This window comes from Alligator mississippiensis, chromosome 3 (genome assembly GCF_030867095.1).
Source record: "Alligator mississippiensis isolate rAllMis1 chromosome 3, rAllMis1, whole genome shotgun sequence".
Classification (NCBI taxonomy): Eukaryota; Metazoa; Chordata; order Crocodylia; family Alligatoridae; genus Alligator; species Alligator mississippiensis.
Genome location: NC_081826.1, coordinates 52855141 through 52876503, shown reverse-complemented (window position 1 = coordinate 52876503; position 21363 = coordinate 52855141). Strand labels below are relative to the sequence as shown.

At 42.4% G+C, this 21363-nt stretch overlaps 1 protein-coding gene across 9 annotated transcripts in view; it reads right to left on the bottom strand.

Moving 5' to 3' along the window:
• Positions 1 to 490: 490 nt before the first annotated feature.
• SNX16 (sorting nexin 16) overlaps positions 491 to 21363 on the bottom strand; it is a 48086-nt gene continuing 27213 nt past the window's right edge. For 5 of the 9 annotated variants that reach the window (XM_014605391.3, XM_014605394.3, XM_019486967.2 and 2 more), the window contains 5 exons: positions 15621 to 15690; positions 10453 to 10589; positions 5088 to 5165; positions 4497 to 4616; positions 491 to 4222 (listed from right to left, as the gene is read on the bottom strand). In XM_014605391.3, coding sequence (XP_014460877.1) covers positions 4114 to 4222; positions 4497 to 4616; positions 5088 to 5165; positions 10453 to 10589; positions 15621 to 15690 — 514 coding nt within the window. In that variant the 3' untranslated portion in view covers positions 491 to 4113. Of the gene's footprint in view, positions 4298 to 4496; positions 4617 to 5087; positions 5166 to 10452; positions 10590 to 15620; positions 15691 to 21363 lie in introns of all 9 variants that reach the window. The other 4 variants (XM_014605392.3, XM_014605393.3, XM_006261847.4 and 1 more) reach the window with 4 other exon arrangements.

Here is a 21363-nt window from a genome sequence, read left to right as displayed (position 1 = left end):
AAAGCAGCTTTGCAAACTAGCTGTGAGGTTTAACATGACCTTGTACAGCCCGTCTCAAAAGGGAATTATTTTTGTATTCCTGTCAGTGATGTAACTACATTGCAGTCTAATACTATATGCTGGATGAATTTACATAAAGTGATACTAGGTAATTGCCTAACACAACAATATTTGCATCTCTGTCCTATGTACTTACAGGCTTGGTGGTGCTACACTTGCCAGCACCACAACTGAAAAAGACCTGGGGGTCATGATCAACCTCAAAATGAACATGAGCCACAGGTGTGATGCCATAGACGGCAAAGTGAACAACACCCAGGCATTCATTAACCAGTGCATCACAAGCAAGACTAAGGATGTCTTCTTCCTGCTTTACTCAGCATTGGTGAGGCCGCAGTTGGAGTACTGCGTCCAGTTTTGGGTGCTGAACTTCAAGAGGGATGTAGAGAAGCTGGAAAGAGTCTGTTGGCTACAAATGTCCAACTCGGGATCCTTAAAATTCTGGTTTATTAGGCGGATTGAAACACTGTAATGAAGTTAAATCATAAACCTTGGGGCTGGTCCCCACACACACACACACACACACACACAGTAGCAAGCTACAAGAGTCAGGTATACCTATCCTACAAGCGCTGGAGTCTGTCGTCGAGGCTTCTTTCAGCGTGGTGTTATCTTCCAGAAGGGAGTTGCTGGCTGGTCCTTCTGGCTGGACAGGTCGGGTGCTGGTCAAGTTGGAGATCAAGAGGGCGCCACTGAGGGTCACTTTTCACTGCTTTTTATCTGTCCTTGGCAGACTTTGGTGACTCCCCAGTTTTCAGGTTTGCCCAATCCAGGGGTCATTGACCCTCGTGGGACTTCCCCCCCCTCGGTGGCTACTGGACGGCATCTGTCAGCCCCAGGGGTCATCCACACAAATGTGCAGGTTTGGGAGTCCGTTGATGAATTTTGAATAGGGCTCTGGGAGCGGTTGATTTGGAGATATTCAGCCCAAAAGTTGGTCCCCGGCGTTGATTAACTCAGGCCAGGGCTTCTAGCCCTTGATCAGTGACGTTTAGAGATGTCCTGGTTGCTACATTGTCTTCTATTGAGTTCTTCCGTTGGTTGATCTGCAGTTTCCTTAGGTGTTAATTGCTGCCTGCTACCGTGTTACACATTCAATCACTGATTCACTCGCTCTTTCAGGGGCCAGCCTGATACAAGGAAGGACAGTTTGATTCCAGCCCGTTAACATTGTTACAATGTATAACTTACTTATGAAACTAAACACATTTAGTTGAAAGGTGAGGAGTATAAAATATAAGCTACAGAAGTAATGCCATGGCACACAAATAGATAAAAAATACCAAAATACAAGGGGAGATACAAAATGCACACACACAAATTTCAAAACACAAATCTTTATCTTAAAGTGAAAGAAAGAGGAAGGAAGAAAAGGTAGAAGAGGAAAAACATATCCAAGGAGGGGAGAGCAACTGCAGGCAAGAGGAAAAGGGGCTTTCTGCTGCAAGTCCAAAGGAGGATCACACAAATTATTAGAGGTCTAGAGAACAGACCATATGAGGAGAGACTGAAGGACATGGAACTGTTCATCCTGAAAAAGAGAAGATTCAGGGAGGGACTTGGTGGCAACCTTTATATAAGGGGTGAACATCAGGGGTTAGATCATCTGTTCACCAAGGCACCCAGGGGAAGACTAGGAATAATGGTCTTAAACTGATAGAAGATCCCTTCAGATTAGACATAAGGAAAAACTTCTTTACGGGTTGTGTGTCCAGAGTCTGGAACAGACTCCCCCTAGAGGGAGGAGTCACCTTCCCTAGAGATCTTCAAAAGACAGCTGGATGCACTCCTCGCTGGGGTCATCTGATCTCAGCAGTCTTTCCTGCCTTAGAGCTGGGGGGGGAGGGGGGGGCTGGACCTGATGATGATGTCATGAGGTCCCTTCCAGCCCCTAACTTCTATGAATCTACAGCTACCAGGAAGCCTTGACCACTGCATTTCAAATGCACTGTGTATATATGTCTGATTAAAAACAAATTAGGTCAATCCATATAAATACAAGGTGCCATGGAGGGTGCTTCTCAGATAAAGCATTTAAAATTTCAACTTAAAGTGAGGCATCCTACAATCCTTAAAGATGACAGGGCAAAATACAAACTCCCACATTTCTCACCATCCCCTTTAAATGCTTTGGAAAACATTTATATGTAGATTTATATTCATTTAATGGCTAAAGTGGCAGTCCACAAAGTAACAAAAGTGAAGAATGCTAAAAAAAAATTTCAAAATGTTTCAAACATTTATTGTTTTAAATCTAAATTATTTTAACATATACAGCTTAGTCCTGTTTAAGACAGTACGTGACTTGCAATGGGATTTGACAATTGCATAGTTTCTATATAATGTTCCAGGAACATGTAATATTTTACAAAATCCCCTAGAAGCCTATCAGAGTCCAAAAGAATACAAAAATTGATTACCTGTCTCTTTTACCTTCAGCATACACACAGTCAATTTTCTGATGTTTTGCAACATTCATTCATTTTCATGCAAAGATGACAACCAGAACTGAGACTTAAAAAAAACTGTATGAAGTGAGATATCCTGGATTTGCTTTTCATAAATTTCTGCTGACTGGGTATTTAAAATGTTTCTATTAACAGGGGAAAAAAAAAAAAAAGAGAAAATGTGTGCGATGTCCACAGTTTTATTTCCCCAGGAGGTTTCAAACAGTTCTGCATAAAGGTCATTGTATGTACAGCCTGAAATACAAAGCTAACTTTGAAAACTCCAGCACAAAGATACTGCATATTAACAGCATTAAACAAAGAAGTGGGTGGTACAGAAAAAATGATGAAAACAGAAAAGCATTCTTCCAGTTGGAAAAGCAGAAGAAAACAAGGCACTTTTAGTAAATAGGTGCAGAACAAACAAGCTGTATTAACGATTCCATAAAGCTGGCCCACAGTATGGTAACAAACTTCTGTAGTAATGAACAAGTAAAATACAAAAAGGCACTACATAATCCTCTCCCTGCAACTCCCCCTCTCAAAAGAAATTAGCCAATTAAACTTGGCACAAAGGAGTCTATTATAAAGTGCATCACCTGGCTTAATACGTTTTGAAAAATAGGCTGTAGAATGCATTGTAGCAACATTCCCATGTGTAAAATATATTGAAACAAAAATACATTGCAACTAGATTCAACCTAGCTACTGTGCAGAAAAAAATATGGCTTTCCACAAATCATTCTATATCTCCGTATAATCCAGAATAATTTTTAAACAAATCATGTATGCATTAGCAAGAAGGCAAGAGGTAGTGTTTTTGATAAAACTCATTATCATTACGTGGGTATGCAACAAAAATATCAGATGTAAAAAAGCATTCCTGAACTAAATCAGTTATTACAACATCATATTGGTGGGTGAACAGACAGTGTGTTTGGGTTCTCAGGTTCTCACGCGTTAGTTCTTTCAGCAACGATTACTAGCTTTTTATTAAAATGGCCAATCCTTTCCATTTCATAAATACCTTTCTTTTGGTAATGTAAATCTTCCTATTTCACGGCATTAAAATTTATTTAGACCTTTAAAAACAAACACGATATATTCTATACTTTTATTCAACCTAACGTGCATTCACCTTTATTTCCATGAGTATTATTCAATGGCTATATAAGAATTTGAAAAAAATCAAACACCAAAGAGATGAACACATCAAATGTCACATTAGTGGCAAACGTGATGCACAGTATGTCACATCCTTGAGTAACGCGATTGGTGAATACACATATATAGCTTTAGCCACTGCCGTGGCAAATCATTATAATCTATGTACAGTATTTAAGAATCTAGGCATAGCTGAATTTAGCCCTAATTAGACTTTAATATATTAAATATATAAAGGCTAGATAAAAACTGAATCAAAAGCAGCAATAAGTATATTTCTTATCTCAATAATTTGTAAGGATTTGTTTATGTAAACATTCAATTGGTGCATTCTTGCCTGGTGCTGTAATATTTATTTTTTTACAGCTACTATATGTTTTTACCCACAGAGTCCATTCCAAACATTATGAAACATTGGAAGGTAATGGCAGCTGCTATTGATTTACTCCTCTTCATCAGCAGTATACGCTACTTCAGCAACTTCAATTTCTGGCACAGAACTTTCAGCCAACGAGCCACTCCAGCATGCCTCACGAGTCTCTTTATCAGAGCTGCAACAACAGATCAATATGTTTCTGTCACATGGAAACAAGTTTGATGCTCTATATTAGTTTCATGCTTCTGATCTGTAAAACATTGAAAAACTAGTTAACTTTACCTATTACTCACTTTAAGTTTACAGCCATCTTTCTCCAGGGTATACAGCAAATGTTTTGTGCAGCTGTTAATAGTTTGTGGTAAAATTATAAGCAGAACAGCTGTGCACTATGTTCACAGAGTCAAGTTAACAGTGCTGGTTAAGTTGGAAAAAAAAATTGCATTTACCAGCTGTCCTCAGCCAGTTCACCCTGGTCTGCCTCTATGGCAGAAGACTCCACCTCGCCACTGCACTCACTCTCTTCTCCTGACATTCTACGAGTCTTCGATTTTCCTAAAGAGAAATCCCTACAACGAAAAGACACATGTGGAATGCCACTGATATATTTACAGATTCATAGTCAGTTGGACTCCTAATGCTTAAATTAAGTTGAACATTTTATTTAGAAAAAACTATCCTTCTCTCTACTTAAGTCCTTGCTTCTTTTGTTACAAAGGAATTCCACAATCTAGATAGGATCTACATTTAGTAACTCATTTCTCAGTTACTTATTATTCACCTAAATCCAATCACTGGTCATTTATATTAGAATTCATAGTTATATAAACTAATATCCCAGTCAGGAGATAGTGACTTTGGATAAGAACTCAGGTGCAGATGATCTAAGTCAGAGGTTGGCAACTAATGGCCCACAGGCTGGATCTGGCCCATGAAGCCATGTGATCTGGCCTGTGGACATGGGACTTTGGTAGCATTCACTCTCCCCATGCCACAACGGGAAGAAAAAGTGGTAGTAGTGGCCTTTTTCTAGCGCTCACCTTGTCAGAGGTCTTCCTCTGACCCAAGATGGGTCATTCTGGCCTGCAATCTGAAGGAAGTTGTTATCTGTAGCTGACCTAAGTGACAAAGCATCTAACGTCAAACATGAGGGGAAACAGAAAAATAAAAGAAGATTCCTCTTAAAAATATTTATCCATGCTCTCATTGTGGGACCAGTGGGTTTAAATGAGAAATTGTTTACAACATTTGCATGACCAGTAAAATATTCTATCAACCATGAGGTGCAAAAAGTGAATAGGTCTTAAAACCAGGCAAAGACAAAATTTGCCAGATCAGTGACTATACCTGGCCTATCAGCCTGAGTAAAATCTGTTATTTCAGCATGAGAAAATGGATGTATAAAACTCAAGAGTCTGGAAATTATGATGTATATGGTTTTCTCCATTATGTTAACTGCATTTCTCTCTTATTCTTGCCTTCATTTTTTCTCTCACTTTTGTCTAATTTATTGTCTTCCCATCCGGCTCAAAAACACATGTCCCAACATCCCCAGCAAGGAAGAACTGCTTTAACATAGAATCTTATGAAAAGGAGAAACTGCATTGGACAAGAAATGTTGAAAAAAAAATGTTGAAAGCCATCTTAATGCAATTTAGCACTACTGGAAAACTAAGTTATAGGAAAAATTATATTTATATCTGTTAACATTATGATTAAGTGGATTGTGTGGGGCTTCTCTCCAAAAATCTTTTCTGTTGTGGTAACATTTCTGCAAAATGTTCTCTATTTGTGTTAGGGATAGATTCAATAAACACTTAGGCATGTACAAGTCAGCTGCTTCAGTGCTGATTTTTCGACGCCTTGTGCCCCAGAATAGAATCCAGAACCTAGATTAAGTGTACAGACCCTCTATACAGGCATGAGAAGAGGTAGGTGCTCAAGAATGGCACCCCCTGCCAAAAAAGCAGGACAAAAAAACCACATATTGAGCCATTTAATAGAGATACACAGTGAGCCAAGCAATGCTAAACACAAGGGGCAAAATCCTAACCCTGTTAACTTAAGACTTCTGATTCAGGATTTCAGGAAAGTACAATTGGGATCTAGAATCCTCTGGCTGCAGGAGCCCACCTTCAACACTCAATACTCTTTCAAAGAACTGTGCAGTTTATATTTTTTTTTTATAAAAGAGAGCTTCCAGAGAAGAAAGTGGTGGTGCCAACCTTTTACATAAGTAGCCTAGTGGCAAAAGCAGAGGGACAATAAAGTACTCATGCCACCATGAGGGGTAAGTCTGTGGGGGAAAGGGCAGGGGGAGGAGAAAGGGCTATGGGGGTGTGGAGATTGAGGCCCCAGCAGTGAGGGAGGAAGCAGGGCATAGGCAGGAGCAGGGGTGAAGTGGGGCCCTGGCCCGGCTTGGTGGTGGGACAAGAGGAGGCCCTGGGGGCACATGCCCCCTGCCCCCTGAAATCTGTGTGGGGTGGAGGCGGCTGCCACTGAGTGCTGGGCTTTGAGCCCTACTGCCCCGAGAGCTGTGCAATGCCATGTGCAGCCCACCGCCAAGCGGGCAGGGGGTGCGGGACAGCCCAGTTGCAGCAGGCATGTGGCACTGGCCGCTCCTGGGCCAGCTACAGCACAATCAGCATGCAGCAGCAGCTGCCGTCCCTGCCCCAACCCTGCATACAGACTGGGGAGGTGGTACATGCCCCCTAGGCATAGGCAGCGGAAGGTGGGGCTAATGGGGCTCAGCCCCCCGCAAACGTGGGGCAGCAGGTAGGGCCACAAGAAAGCCCAGCTGTGGGCTCCATGCAGCTGCAGCAGGGGTGGGGAGGGAGGGAGTGGGGCAGGGGCAGGCAGTGCACAATCAGGGAGGAACATGGGATGGAGCTGCAAGTGGCTGGTCTGGGATCTGCAACTTTTGCTACTACGTGCACCCCAGGAGGGCGGGTGCCACCACCTGGCTCGGCCAGGGCCCAACTCACCCCAGCCCAATGCTGCCTGTGTCTCGCTCCCTCCCTCACCATGGGGGCTTAGTGGGGAGGGGCTGGGACAGGTGCTGCACAGCTGAGGCAGGGAGCAGGATGGAGTCATGAGTGGCTCGTCCAGGGGGCACCCAGCGTGGGGGGGGGGGGGGAAGCAGCTCCCCCTGCTACACACACCCTGGGAGGGCATATGCCCCAGATCTGCATGTGGGGCAAGACAGGTGGGCTGCACTGAGGGCAGGCAGCAGCAGCACTGGTAGGAAGGGGTCAGGGGGGCTCCGGTGAATTTTCGGGTTGCTGCGGCACCCCCGCACTCTAGCCTCCAGCACCGCTCCCGCACAGCCCTCCCCCTCCCCTTGCTGGGAAGAGCCCGATGCCACCCCTGGCCACAGCTTGCAGCAGCAGCCCGCCCTACCCCACACACCGATCCAGGGGCACCCGCCCTCCTGGGGTGCACGTAGTAGCAAAAGTTGCAGACCCCAGACAAGCCACTTGCAGCTCCATCCTGTGTTCCGCCCTGACTGTGCACTGCCTGCCCCTGCTCCACTCCCTCCCTCCCCACCCCTGCTGCAGCTGCATGGAGCCCACATCTGGGATTTCTTGTGGCCCTACCTGCTGCCCCACATTTGCGGGGGGCTGAGCCCCATTAGCCCCACCTTATGCTGCCTATACCTAGCGGTTAGAGCAGTTGCTGAGAAAGTGTGACTTTCCAATCAATACTCTCCTGTCTCCTGAGGGGTTTTAAACCCACATCTTCCACAAGAATGCCCTAACCACAAAGCTATAGGATAGTCGGCTGGGTGGGGCATTGTCCATAACTCATGTTAAAGCTGTACCACTATATAACAAGGAATGAAAATGGATACAAAAGAGAGTGAACTTGAGGCCTAGTGACTAGGCCAATAATGAGAGAACGGAGTCCTGTTTCCTGGTGCTTATGTTACCATCTCAACTATGTCCCTAGCCTAATAGTTAGGGTGCTTCTGCATGGAGGAGGATGTGGATTTCAGCCCCCTCAAGCTGAGGTGGAAACGGGGAAGAGAAGAGAAAAAGAAAAATCAGCATCACAGTTCACTACTACCGGGCAAGTGCTCAATCTACTGGGTTGTTCTACGAAAGGCAGCCACCCAAACACAACCTCCTGTAGATAGACTTTGAAGGAAACACTGATCGAGGCTACTGCACTTTGTGTTCAATTCAGCACGGTCAGTGTTTCTTAGGTGTGATCTGAGTATACATACTGGATCGGAGCCCACATGGGACTTGGGCATAAGAATGCCTACTTTGAAAATCCTAAATAGGCTTTGGTATAAGATAGGTGATGAAACACTTAACCCTAGTCAACATGTAGGTGTCTCTGGGCATATGAAGTAGCAGAAGTTTAGCTGCATAACTGTACTGAGAAAAGGAATTTAAGGAACTATCAGTACATGTGGTTAGGTCAGGGGTGGGCAAAATACAGTCCATGGGCTGCATCTGGCCTGCCAGGCCATTCTACCTGGCCCGTGGGTCCCCTAAAAATACAGAAAATTAACATTTGTCTGCCACTGGCTGCCTGTCAAAGATGACAGGAGCCAGGGGCAGTAGGACCTACGGGGATCTGGTGGCAGGACCAAGCAGCCAGCAAGGCCAGCCACAACCCCACCCAGTCCCGCTCCCCACTCCCTTCAGCCCCCCGCCAGAAGCTCCTGCCTAGAAGACACTTCTGGCTTGGGACCGTGGAGCTGTTGCTGTCTCCCTCCGCCTAAGAGGGAAATTCAGATAAGGCTGGGGGAAGAGGAAGGCAGGGAAGGATTATGGATGATTGCCCCAGTCCTCAGGGTTGGGTTAGTTCCTGCACAGTCCTGTGGTTGCAATGATGCAGCCAGGAACCACAAGGTGTTGGAGGGCTGTGGCAGCAGGCAGGGAAGTGGAGAAATGGTAGCTACAGGTGGTGGGGGGGGGGGGTGAATGGGTGCGCAGTGACAGCTGGGCAGGAGTGTGGGGGCCACACTGGTGTCTCAGGGCCAGCACCGGCGGGGCCGAGGGTGGGGCTGCAGAAGCACAGGGTCCGAGCTGGCGTCCCCCTCTTAACTCTATGTACACTACACAAACATGTAAATCAGGACAAAAATATTTTTTGAAATCAAATTAATGAATGTTGTAGATTTGAGGTTTTTAGATTATAATTTGGTATTTTCTGGTTCTGAGATGGCAAAACACCTTGCTGAAAGGAGTACTTCCAGGGGCAAATCGAGGGACTTCTCATGGCAAATGTCAGGGGGCAGGATTTTTGACCCCAAGATGGCAACCAGGGGTCATGGCACCTGTCAAGGGGCGGGGCTACCCATGCGGCCCTTGACAGCTTGCCAAAACTCAGTAAGCAGCCCTCCACCTGCAATAAGTGCCCGCCCCTGGATTAGGTGATGTTTTTGTGGATCACACAAAAGATTTTAGGTACTTCAATTTCACTTAAGTCACCTTTTAGATATAAGTGCTTTTCAGGGTGTGGACCTAGGCATTTACCGAATTTTCACAAACAGGAAGGTGCCTAGAGGACTTAGGCACCTTCAGAGTTATATGACAACTCCCCACCCCCACTCAAGAATCACAATTCTATATTTAGGCACTTCCATTCCATACAAATCCTGCTTTTAGGCGCACACATATTCTTCTGAATCTAGCCCCTAATGAACTAACTCAAATCATACATCTAACATCATTCATTCCTTTAGCGATTGTTTTATGCTATACTGCACAATCAAAGCTCTTTTTAAAATGGCCAAAGGAATTTAGTCCCTTACAGGAGAAAGTCCAGGATGATCGATTCAGCAGGTCCTACAGGACAGAACAGTCCAATATCACCTTCCCTGGGTGTGGCTCCAAACTTCAGCAGATAGACACCACAAAGTTTTGTTATGAAACTTTGCCAATTTTCCCTTTGATTTAGAAAGCTTTGAAGTAGCATTGCAAATTGTCTATTTGCTGCAGTAGTTCAGGAATCTCAGAACAACAAAGTTAACACACAGACATACAGGAGATAAAAACAAATTGAGAAAAGATCTGCCACGTAAAAAAACTCCAAAACCTTTTAAATGTAATGTTTCCCTATAACTCAAAGCAGCTTTACCGCTGCACTCAGTTCTAGGAAGGTGTTACAGATGGAACTTCAGAGGTTAGAGTAAAGACTGTAGTTAAGCTGTACTGACAGGGAAATCTATTTCCTCTTAGAGGAGGAGATGGAATAACATGATTGGCACTAGTGATTTATAAATCTCCTTAGCGAGCCTCTCAACATATGAGAAGGGCATTACCGAGAACACTGCTTTCTGTGTAACCAGTGTAAAGAATTGCTTCAGGAAAAGTATTTAGATTGGTGTTGCTCTTCACAGACAGTCTTTATGAAAAGCAACTCATAAAAAGCCTAAAAGCTACCACGTACCTAATTCTCTTTTCTATAGCTTCTATATGCAGTTGTTTTTCATTTAATAATTTCTTCAGTGATTCCACTTCCCTTTGTTTATCAAGAAGTTCTTTTTGTAGACGGTAATTAGTTTCTTCCAGAGTTTCACAAAAAGCCTAAAAGTAAAATATAAGGTAAAGTTAGTGGGTAGAACCATTCTTTTCCCCCTTCAGAAATATTAAATTTATGACAGTTCAGTTATTTTTTTGTATAGATTATCTGAATATCATGAATTTGAACATTTTTACTTTTGCCCTTTATAAAAACACGCAACCAACACTTTGAGCCATGCCCTTATTATATCACACCACACATTTTTGCTATATCTTTTCACTGCCTAAATGCCAGTGATATACAAAAAGCTGTACCATTGTGCAACACAGAATGAAAGTGTATGCAAGACTTTATAGCCTAGTGGTTAGGGATTGTGACAAGGGAGAAGGGAGTCCTAAATTCTGGTCCCCATGTTACCATTTCACCAACGCCCCCTGGCCTTGTTGTCAAGAGTACTTCGGCATGCTGGAAGATGAGGTTTTCAGCCCCCTCAGAACTTAAATTCAGATTTAGTAAGTCTTTAAACTTTTTTCCCGGAGGTTTAGAGATCAATAGCCCTGAAAATCCTTCTAAAAGTTTATTGCTTTGAAGATAAGATGAAAGGGGAGAAAAAGAAATATTTGTTTCCTTAACAAGCTTGAAAATGAAACAACAGTATAAGTAAAATCGGACTAGGTTACAAATATAGGTACACACCAAACAGAAACGCAATTCCACTAATCATTAGTTTTCCTTGAGAGTTCAAAACAACATACAAAGAAGGTCATGCTAGGGAGCGTGAGGCCAAGCACGGCTATCTCTGATATTACTCCAGAACTGGAAGTTTGCTGTGAGACTACTCTGGACTCTTCCCCAGTTCCCAATCTCAAACCCTTGGCTTGGAATCAAGCCTGCCAACAGACCCTGGGGACAAATTCAGGGCAGCCTTCTGGCAAACTTCCAGCTCTGCAATGCATCTATGAACCTGGGTTGCCAGGGTGCAGGTGAAACAAGTACTGTCTGTCTGTCTTGAGACCTGAGGCTGATGCTGTAGAGACAAGTCCGCCGCAAAAAAACATTCTATAAGACGACAGCCATTTAGAAAGAACCTTAGAGGATTTATGTAATTTTGTTAAATTACTCAGACACAGGAGAACTACTGAGCTATTTCTACTGCTGCAAAACAAATAACTACAGAATAATTTTTAAACACCCTGATGTAAGAAATAGTGCAACCAATTAAGAATGTGTACAGCAAGCAGAATGCAAATGATTTTATTCTTTTAACCATGTTAATCAGCAAAAGAAAAAATATGTACAAAGTGTATATCCCCTGCTGAATTTGACAGAGTTTTTCCCAAGTTTAATATGGAGACCTAAAGTATACTCTAATATGCATCTAGTGCAGAAAGTAGAACAAGTCTTGGCATGGTGCCTCCTGCTCTATTACTGGTAGCAGTCTACCAACAATAACGAGCAATTTTCATTTAATAATTTACATGTTTTCCCTGACTAATGAAGTCATCCAACTAGGAGGTAAACCCTTTTTGCTTAGGACTACTGGCAGTTAACCAGTCACTTTGATTTACTTAATAAGAACCATTTGCATACCCTATTAAAAGTAAAAAGATACACAATTTTTACTACTATAATAAAATTACCATTTTTATCGATAAGAGGATGTCAGGCACATCTAGTATTTTTCTTGGGTTCATACATCAGCTGTAAAAATGTTTGGGGTAATGTGCAATTTTTTTGGCAATTTCTAAATTGAATAAAACATTTTTCAAGAAACTGGGGACAGATAAAACAAAAAACCTTTAAAGACACTTGCATTCATTAAAAAAAAGCCGATTTAGCATTACATCAGTTTTAAAATTAATCCCATGGACTGTGATATGATGGAATTAATTTCAACTGACAAAGGTAATTAGAAACAAACTGTTAGTTCAATAGCAGCTTTGTTTACAACAGTTTTCGGGAAGGCTGGTCCCAATGCTAATACATGGCATGCAATTCATGTTGTAAGAGTTCAAACACAAACAATCATTCCAATTAGGCAGACATCCCAATTCAGCAAGTTATTTAAATGGATTTTACTCTTGCAAAAGAAGAGTATTTAGGATAAAAAGATGAATTGATATATGCACTATTTAGTTTTGTAACATATATACAAAGTTCCGGGAGCATACAAGAAGCTAGATTTATGTACAAGCACATTAAGAGACAAAAAAGTAAGGATTTATACCTCAACTTCCGAAGTTCACAAAACTACTCTTTAATAGTGCACTGTGGTAATTCTAGCTGAGAAATGGTCAGTATTCCTTGTAAAGGGCTTAACATAGAACCCTGTAAACCCTGAAGGAGAGGTTTGAATGGAAAGGATATTAGGCAGAGGGGCTGTTTTATTTGATGTTCTGATTAAGTTCCTATGAGAACGTAATTGTTCCCTGAGACTCAGCTGTCATAGCAGGCAGCGTCTGGAAGGAGGAAATAGCCCAGATGCTTACAAACAATAAAGAACACAGGCAGTCACTCGGTTCCTGGAAATGAGAGGGAATTGAAGGAAAAAAAGACAAACCAAAATAACTAGAATAACCAGAGTGGTTTGTCTGGTGACTTTGTTTTGATTTGGTTTTTGGTAAAAACAGAAAATGATGAAAGACATATTCAACTGGGTGGCAGCAGCACAGCTTGAGTGAGGAATAGAAGTAGTGGGCTCAGGCAGTTCTCCAACAATTCCTAGAAAGGTGAGGGTGACCATGCCCGAAAGCTTGCTAAGAACTTTTTTCCAACTACTTAGTTGGTCTAATAAAAGACATCACATTTTACCGAAGAACCTTGCCTACCTATGTTCTTAAACCAACTCGACTACAACCCAAGCTCAGAAAGGCAACAGTAACTAACTGGTGGAGCCTTAACATTGGCAATAGGAACCCACTTCCTTGAGTGATGAGCAGCATTTCAGTAAAAAGGAAGGCAGGGATTGTTACCCAAGAGACTATCCCCAAACAACATAAGGTACACATCAGGTCAAAATGGGGAAAATTACTTCAAGGTACACAGATATGCTATGCTAGGACAGGTATTAAAAGTGTACCCTTTTGATGACAGGAACTCTGAGGACGTGGATGAGGGTCCTCACAGATGTGGGATGCCTGAAAATTAAGAGAAACAGACCAAAGGACAGGACCACTGAAAGAAGGAAACGTACAGTTTAGTTACAGAACTTAGTCACAGGTACATTATTAGGTCAACTGGAGATGGGGGACTCTGTTACCACCCAAGAATATATGGGAGAGATTGGACCCAAAGACCATGGAGAATATAGTAGTTGTGAGCTCCTCAAGGTAGACAATTTCAGCAGTGGAACATACATCAGAAGGAAAAAGAGCTGGCTTGTATCAGAATGAAAGAGCACATGCTTGCTGCCAGAAGAATTAAGCTTTATATGGAAATGTTCCTATAGACATTATACAAAAAAAGGATAAAATACTGCAGATTTTCCCAGGAAAGGCCTCTAGAGAAGGAAAGGAAAGGAAATGGGTGTGCCATCATAAATGCCTGAAATACTGACTCTGCCCTGATGCCATGGTAAAGGTGTATGGGTAGGTAACAGGGCAATGCACACTCCTTGGACCTAACTGGAAAAGCTCAGGTGGTTCATACAAAGGGCTGAGAGAACAGCAAGAGAAGGCTGCAGGAGGAAGAAAGGGCATGATGTGTGCGTAAGCCTCAGAATGCAACAAGAGCCAAACCGTCAGAAATTGGGCTCCAAGTAAAAGTGTGGGTGGCTAAAAGAACTTCATTCATATTGAAACTCCCAGAAGTCTCAATACAAGTTCAGTTGAACCTATGAGGGTTTTTAGATAATTATTTATTTTAAAATTTCTTCTGCTGTAAATAGTTGTGGATCACTGTGACTCTGCTTTGCTTAGGGCTTTGTAGGTCTCAAACAACACTTAAGACTACATCCAGAAACAAACTGACAATCATTATGAAAACATGCTTCCTGCAAAAAAACAATGCTATTAAGAAGAGCTGGTCGATTCCTGCAACACTAAATTGATTCACAGGTAGAACTTTTTTTTCCCCACAGAAGATAGCTCAATCTGAATCAACTAGCCAATTGCCCATCAAGAATGACTGGCCTCTACCACATCCTGAGCTGCACTGGCCTCACCTCCCCCGCTCTGTCCCCTGTGTCCCCACCATCTTGGCAGCAGGCTGCCTTCTGTCAGAATGCTTCTTTGTGCTCTGCTTGGCTGCTTGTCAGCCAATCAGAGCGCGAATAAAGCATTAAGGACAGACAGACAGACTTAGGCTTTTATAATATTAGAATTATCTGCAGATAACTCCCTTTGCTGTCTTTGCCCAAACTCAAAACCACCCTGAATTTAAGATGACCCCCAATTAATTAGATGTTAGAAATGGAAAATTTATGTGCGTTAATTTTTCTATATCTGAAGTCTAATTTTTGAAGGGAATGTGTGGCTCCAGCTCCAATCTAGGGCTCAGGCTCAAGAGTTGGAGTCTGAGCTGCATCCCCACTGCATCACTTGCATGTACTCAAATCTAAGACAAGGGGCTCCCCATGTGGGGTGGGGGGGACACCATCTTGGATTTGAGTAAATATGGTAAGTTTGAGAAATAATGGAAAGGTAAACAGCCCGATGTAAAAAAAAAAAAAAATCTTGACCATGTGGAACTTTTACAGTGACAGACTTAGATGCAACTGTGAGGCCAGAAAACTGTTACACAATGATGACCCAAAATTTCAGTAACTCTATGCTATGATTGATTGTATTCAGAACAAGACCTCTGCCACCAATACCGTCTTCATTTCCACTTTACTTGTTTCCAGCAGCTAGGATGCTGCAGTGACCCATGGCAACAAGAATACATTAATGGATACATGCATCAACAGTAGGGGAACAAATGCTATACTGAGTCAGATGACAGGTCCATCAAGTCAGGTACCTTGTTTCTCATAGGACAAAAAATTATTAGGTTTAGAATTAAGCAAAGTCTTTAAAAAATGGGACACAATTGATGTACTGTATTTAGATATTTTGTTCTCTTCATCCTTATAGTAAATGTTATATAGCACTTACCCTGCTCTCTTCTAGGCTGTCAAATGGACCTGGTGGATCATCCAAACAAAGGAACTCTCTCACTGCGAGGCTTTATTAAAAAAAAAAAAAGTTAAAGTATGCATGTATTACACAAATCGCCAATTGCTCAAATCATGAATGAGACCTTATAAGGCGGGGGGGAAAGGCAAAGTGCTGCGTTTATTGATTACATGAAACAAAAACATACAAAGACATACACTAAACACATCATTCACACAGACAAACACACTCTAAGCACATGTTATAGTTACCAGCTTGCTTGCTCAATGTTGGCACTGAGTGGCCAGCCCAGGTCCTCTGAGGATGATGCGAATGGGGGTGAACAGACGCGTCTGTGCTCCAGCAAAGGTTGCAGAGTGTGAATTCCCCATCTCAGCATTGTTGGATCCCACTTTTATAGGGATTTCAAATCTTTGTCCGAAGTCGAGGTACTTTTCCATCTGCATGTGTGTATCCAGATGTTGTTTCTCATCATTCTTTTCGTTATCTCGGCTCAAGGTTGCTCTTGTTGTAACAGTCAGTCTTCCAGCCTTGAAAGTTGTTTAGGCTAAATTGCAGGACATGCAGAATTCCTCCTTTACCCTGTTGCTTAGATCTATCTCCTCTGGTCACAGACTGGTTTCTTCAGCCATCCATCCAACAGTTCATTGTCTGGCAACTTGCATATTCAGCGCCTTACCAAACCTTTTGTTTACACAGGCACAACAAACATTTCATACACTCTTCATTCATTCAATCATACTACTATCCTTAATATAAAGTTTATAGCTCGATTACGTATATAAATGATTACACATAATACATACACACTAACCATATTACTATCAATATAATGCTGTTATTACTTAACCTAAATATAAACTATTCAAATGCCAAGACATCTAAGCTAACATGTTCTGGCCTTGTGTTACATATTGTTAAAATTTCATTCAATCACACACTACACATGTGCGTGCGTGTGTAAAAAAGAACAACACCCAAAGACATTCATTCGATGTCAAATGTAGGGCTCCTACAAGAGAGTAATGATTTTGTTATCAGTGAAAAGAACCCATTCTTTCGTATTATTCCCATTAATACTGATCTATTTTATATGCCATTCTTTAAATCCATTGGGTTTGCATATTAACCTATAATGGCATTTAACACGTCACAAGTCTTTTAATCTTTTACAGCCATATAAAAAAAAAAAAAATGTGAATTCTAGAAGCTTCTAATTTTAAATTAGAAGCTATTAGAATTTTCAGTCTTCACATAAATGGTCATTCTTGAGGGCAACTGCCAACCTAATTTTGAGGCATTTTTAATAATACTGAAAAACAAAGTTCTATGGGTTACTAAGTATTAAAAAATGAACTAAACAGATCGTGGTAAAATTCTGTAAAGGCAAGAACCTTGGATCCCTTCAGGTGTGTCCCTACTTCAGTGCCATCTACAGAACTTTGCCTGGATCCAGAATGCTTCTGAATGGCTCCATTTGCCCTAAGTTTTCAATTTATTAACACACACAAAGTAGAAATGAAATACCAAGTATTGTGTCACACTGCTGTAGTAAGAGAGATGCACTGCATCATTATTAAAAATGTATTACATGCATAACTTTTGCTGTCAATACTTTGGTCTTAAAATTCTGTGCCATGTCCTTTCCTTGCCAAGAGAAAGCCAAGAAATATTAAGTATTTCTTTGCCTTAATGCATGAGCCGTAATTATTATGCATAGTGTTTATTTTTTGTATGTCTCTTGAAAAAAGAATTTAAAAAGATTAATATCGTCAGTTACAAATACAACATTCTTTATCATCATCACTTAAATTCATATAAATCTTAATTCAAAATTATCTGGATTAGCCAAATAGTGATTGATAGGAATAAACTCATTCTGAAATTTCACACACTTACACAACCATAACAGGTTGGACTTTGTGGAAATATAATTATATTACAGAATGTTCTCAATTTGATTAGTCTGACCATTTGAATACTGTCCTTTTATAGCATGAGGCTACATTCCATCTTTATGGCTGAACTTTTTTTTTTTTTTTACAAGATTTAAGATTTGTTGAATGAGAGTGATTTCAGCTGTCTCAGAAGAACTTATTACATGAAAGCATTGCTGCTCATAGCCCTGTTCTCCAGTATCTTTACCCTTGATTTCATACAGTTCAACTCAAATGCATTTTAAAAAGTATCTAGTTACAAGATGATTTTGCTAATAATTCTATTATACTACAAAACGTGGGATTAAAATAATGTGACAAATATAGAAATAGGATAACCAAAAGCATAACAATTACCTGTCAGTACTGAATCTGCTATATAATTTTTTCTACTTGGAACAGGGCCTATCAAAGTACTGCCTTTTGCTTTCTCTGAAGCAGTTTGAGAAACCCTATGATTTGCTACCCACTTAAGGAAATTAAATTGAAGTTTAAAGCTATATACCAGGGGTGTCAAACAGCAGCTCCCTGGGCTACATCAAGCCCACAGGGTGTATATCTAGCCTGCCAGATTATCAGCAGGCCACTGGGAGTTAGAAAACATGGCCTACCACAGAATCCAGGGTCCCTGGACCTCGGTATACATGGTGATTAGCAGCAGGAGGGCAAGCAAGCGGTGATACAACCCTGGTCATCCACTGGACGCTTTACTCGTCCCCATTGCTGTGGCCGTAACTCCCCAGCTGCTGGTCCCTAGGGCGTGACCTGTGCTGCCGCTGGAGTTGCTACCGTGGCATGGGCATGTGACAGCAGCAGCTCTAGCTTTGGCATGAGGCACAGTGCAGGAGTGGAAGCTGCTACAGTGTGCCCTGGGTGAGAGCAGGAGCTGCTGCCAACATATCCTCTGGGTAAGAGCTGCTGTTGCTACTTCTTCCTCATACTCCAGGCTGGATCCAACCTGCAAGGTACCCCAAAAATCCAAATCCAGCTCAGGTCATAAAGGGTGCAGACAGAAGTGACAATTTTCATCCAACCTGGCTAAAGAAAGCAGTTTATAGCTGTGACCAAACAAGTGCATGGCTGCAGACAGCTTGAAAAAATGGCCTATTGGGTGAAAAATCGGAACCCTCATTGCATGTGGTGTCAGATCAAGATGTTTCAAAAAGAGCATCTTCTGCAACTTCTGTCTGCAAGGCCTGCCATCCTCCAGCTGTTTTCAGAATGGGAATAGGGAAAGGGTGTGGAGGGAGTTTGGTCTGGGGTTTTTTCAGCCCCTGCTGGAGAGTGGGGCAGGTGTACTGGAGACTCCAGAGGTGGGGGGTGGGGCTCCAATTTGCCTACCCCACCCTCCAGTGCATGAATGACTGGTGCCTTCTGAGAATTAGGGGGGGAGGGGGGGGGGCGGCACCATGGCGGTGAGTTTGACACCTCTGCTGTAAATGATCTTTGCATATAGGCATGAGAAGGAATTAGTTATGACTACTAATTATCGTAATTTAATCCCATCAGGAATGCACCAAACCATATTACACAGGTGTTTCAATGTGCTGAAAACATATATTTACAACCTTTTTCTTTGTTGCAATAGGAACTATGAGGAAGGAGCTACTGAAGTAAAATCATATTTCTCTAATCTCCTTTTTTTAATGTCATACGTAGTAAAAGAAGATTCCCCTCTCAACTTAATCTATCTCTGCAAGGCCTTCCCATCTTGTTATGCCCTGAAACGTGTTACTGAGCACGGTATCCTCCCTGCTCACCCCATGCCCTAATTCTCTGACCTACCTAGATAGAAACAGGAAACAATGCCAAGTGCAAGAAGATGCTACTCTATCACATCTCATGGTAAGGAAAGGAAGATGAAAAGCAAGCACACATATTCATATTATCCTACAAAATTAAACATACGAATGACTCTCTTTAGGATTAGGTGGAAGCAGAAGACAGCTGATGCTGCTTTTCAAGGCAGTTTCAGCTCCTGCTGAACAGGTTATACTTCTTTGTCCCTCCCCCTCTTTCTTGGGCCTTGTGAGAGCCTGTTAAGCCTAGTAGGTGGATCTCAATCTGATCTTCCTCTGAATTATCCTCTGAATCCCAAATGCAGTGATTAGACCTGTTCCTTGAGACAATGTTTAGTGCTAATTTAGACACTACCACAAATTTCAGCTTTCATCTATTGGATTAATTTAGTGCTAGCAAGAGGCACCACCTGATAGCCCTAGTAAATGAAGCCCTTTATTTACAGTCCCAGCTTCCCACACACACTGCTCCACTAGCATGTCTCAAAGGGAAAGAAAGAGGAGAGACTTCCTTTAGGATGAACAAAGGTAATTCAGTCTATGACGCATACAATTCTTGGCCTCTATGCAAGGCAGTCCAAAGCCTGGTGACAAATTTGTGATGAGAAAACAAATAGATCCAGAGATTACTCATATAGGGGCCAAATAACTATTATATGATAACTTTTAGTTCCCAATGAGCAAGTAAAGATTTAGATTCAGATGGAAGCAAGCTTAAATATTTCATTAGCTTTTGAGTGACTGGAGTCCCAGGAATAAGTGCCAGTATTATGTGTTTAACAATAAAGCTTATCTTATCTTTCCAGAAGATAAGCCTATTAAACAGAATACTAAGGCCGACTTCCACTCAGAATGCACAGGCAAGATTTTCTATACTCTATTTTCAAAACACCTCACTCGGCTCTTAGTGAAAGCTCACATTTAACTGAAACAGGGATAATACAAAGGAACATGGTTCTTTCCAAATTCACCTCTTAATATTACATAAACAATATACACAGAATTACTACAATTATGCCTAGATACTTGTACTAATTTATAGGGTTCTTACTTAAGATTTTCTCCAATACCAGCCATTGATGCACGATGATGATAATTTACATTGAAGATGGCAGTGCAGCACAGCAATACTTCAATTAGTGTTAAAAGTAGTAGCTCAGACAGTGTTGCAGTATAGCTGTAATAGTATGAAGCTCAAGGAAGTAGAGTTGGTAAAGTGTAGAGCACCTGTCTCTAAAGTCATGACAGACCCATTAGACCTGTGCTTATCACTGTAAAAACTGGAACATTTTGAATGTCTGGAAATGCATGACAACCAAATATGGGTTCATCTTTGTCGCAGGGCACCTCAGTGCCTGCTCCTAGGGAGTAGAGACTGCCAGGGAGAGAGCGCCCTGGCAGAATATAATGAGCCCAGCTGAGGCTGGCCAGGGTAACAAGCGCAGCTGCGGGTGGCTGGAGTAACTAAGGGGAGCCAGCTGCCTGTAGGGGGCAGGGCCTGGCCCTTATAAAACCCAGGGCTGAAGCCAGGCTGGCAGTTCCCTGCCAGCAGCCGGAGAGGCAGGAGCTCCCTCAGTCAAGCTATAGGTAGAAGCCTGATCGCAAGTATAGCTCACGATAGCTCTGGAGGCTTGAGCCATGATGCTAAGTTATAGCCAGGTGGCTTATGTTAAGTTATAGCCTAGGGGCTTGTTTTGCTTTGGTGTTGTGTATTACACTGGTGGTTTGGGAGAGGCTATTAGGGGTTGGAGGAGGTGTCATAGGGACCCCAGAGGGGTGGGGCCCCAGCGCCTGAGGAGGGTGCGGTGTCCTCATAGGGACCCCATAGGAGTGGGGGACTCTAGCGCCTGGGAAGGGCGCCGTAGCCTTAAAGGGGCCTCATGTCGGAGCGTGAGGACCCTGACGCCAGCAAGGGCGTCACTTGCGGGGTGCATAGACCCCAGCCCCAGGGAGGGGCACTTTTAAGAGCCCAGCGTGGGCATAGAA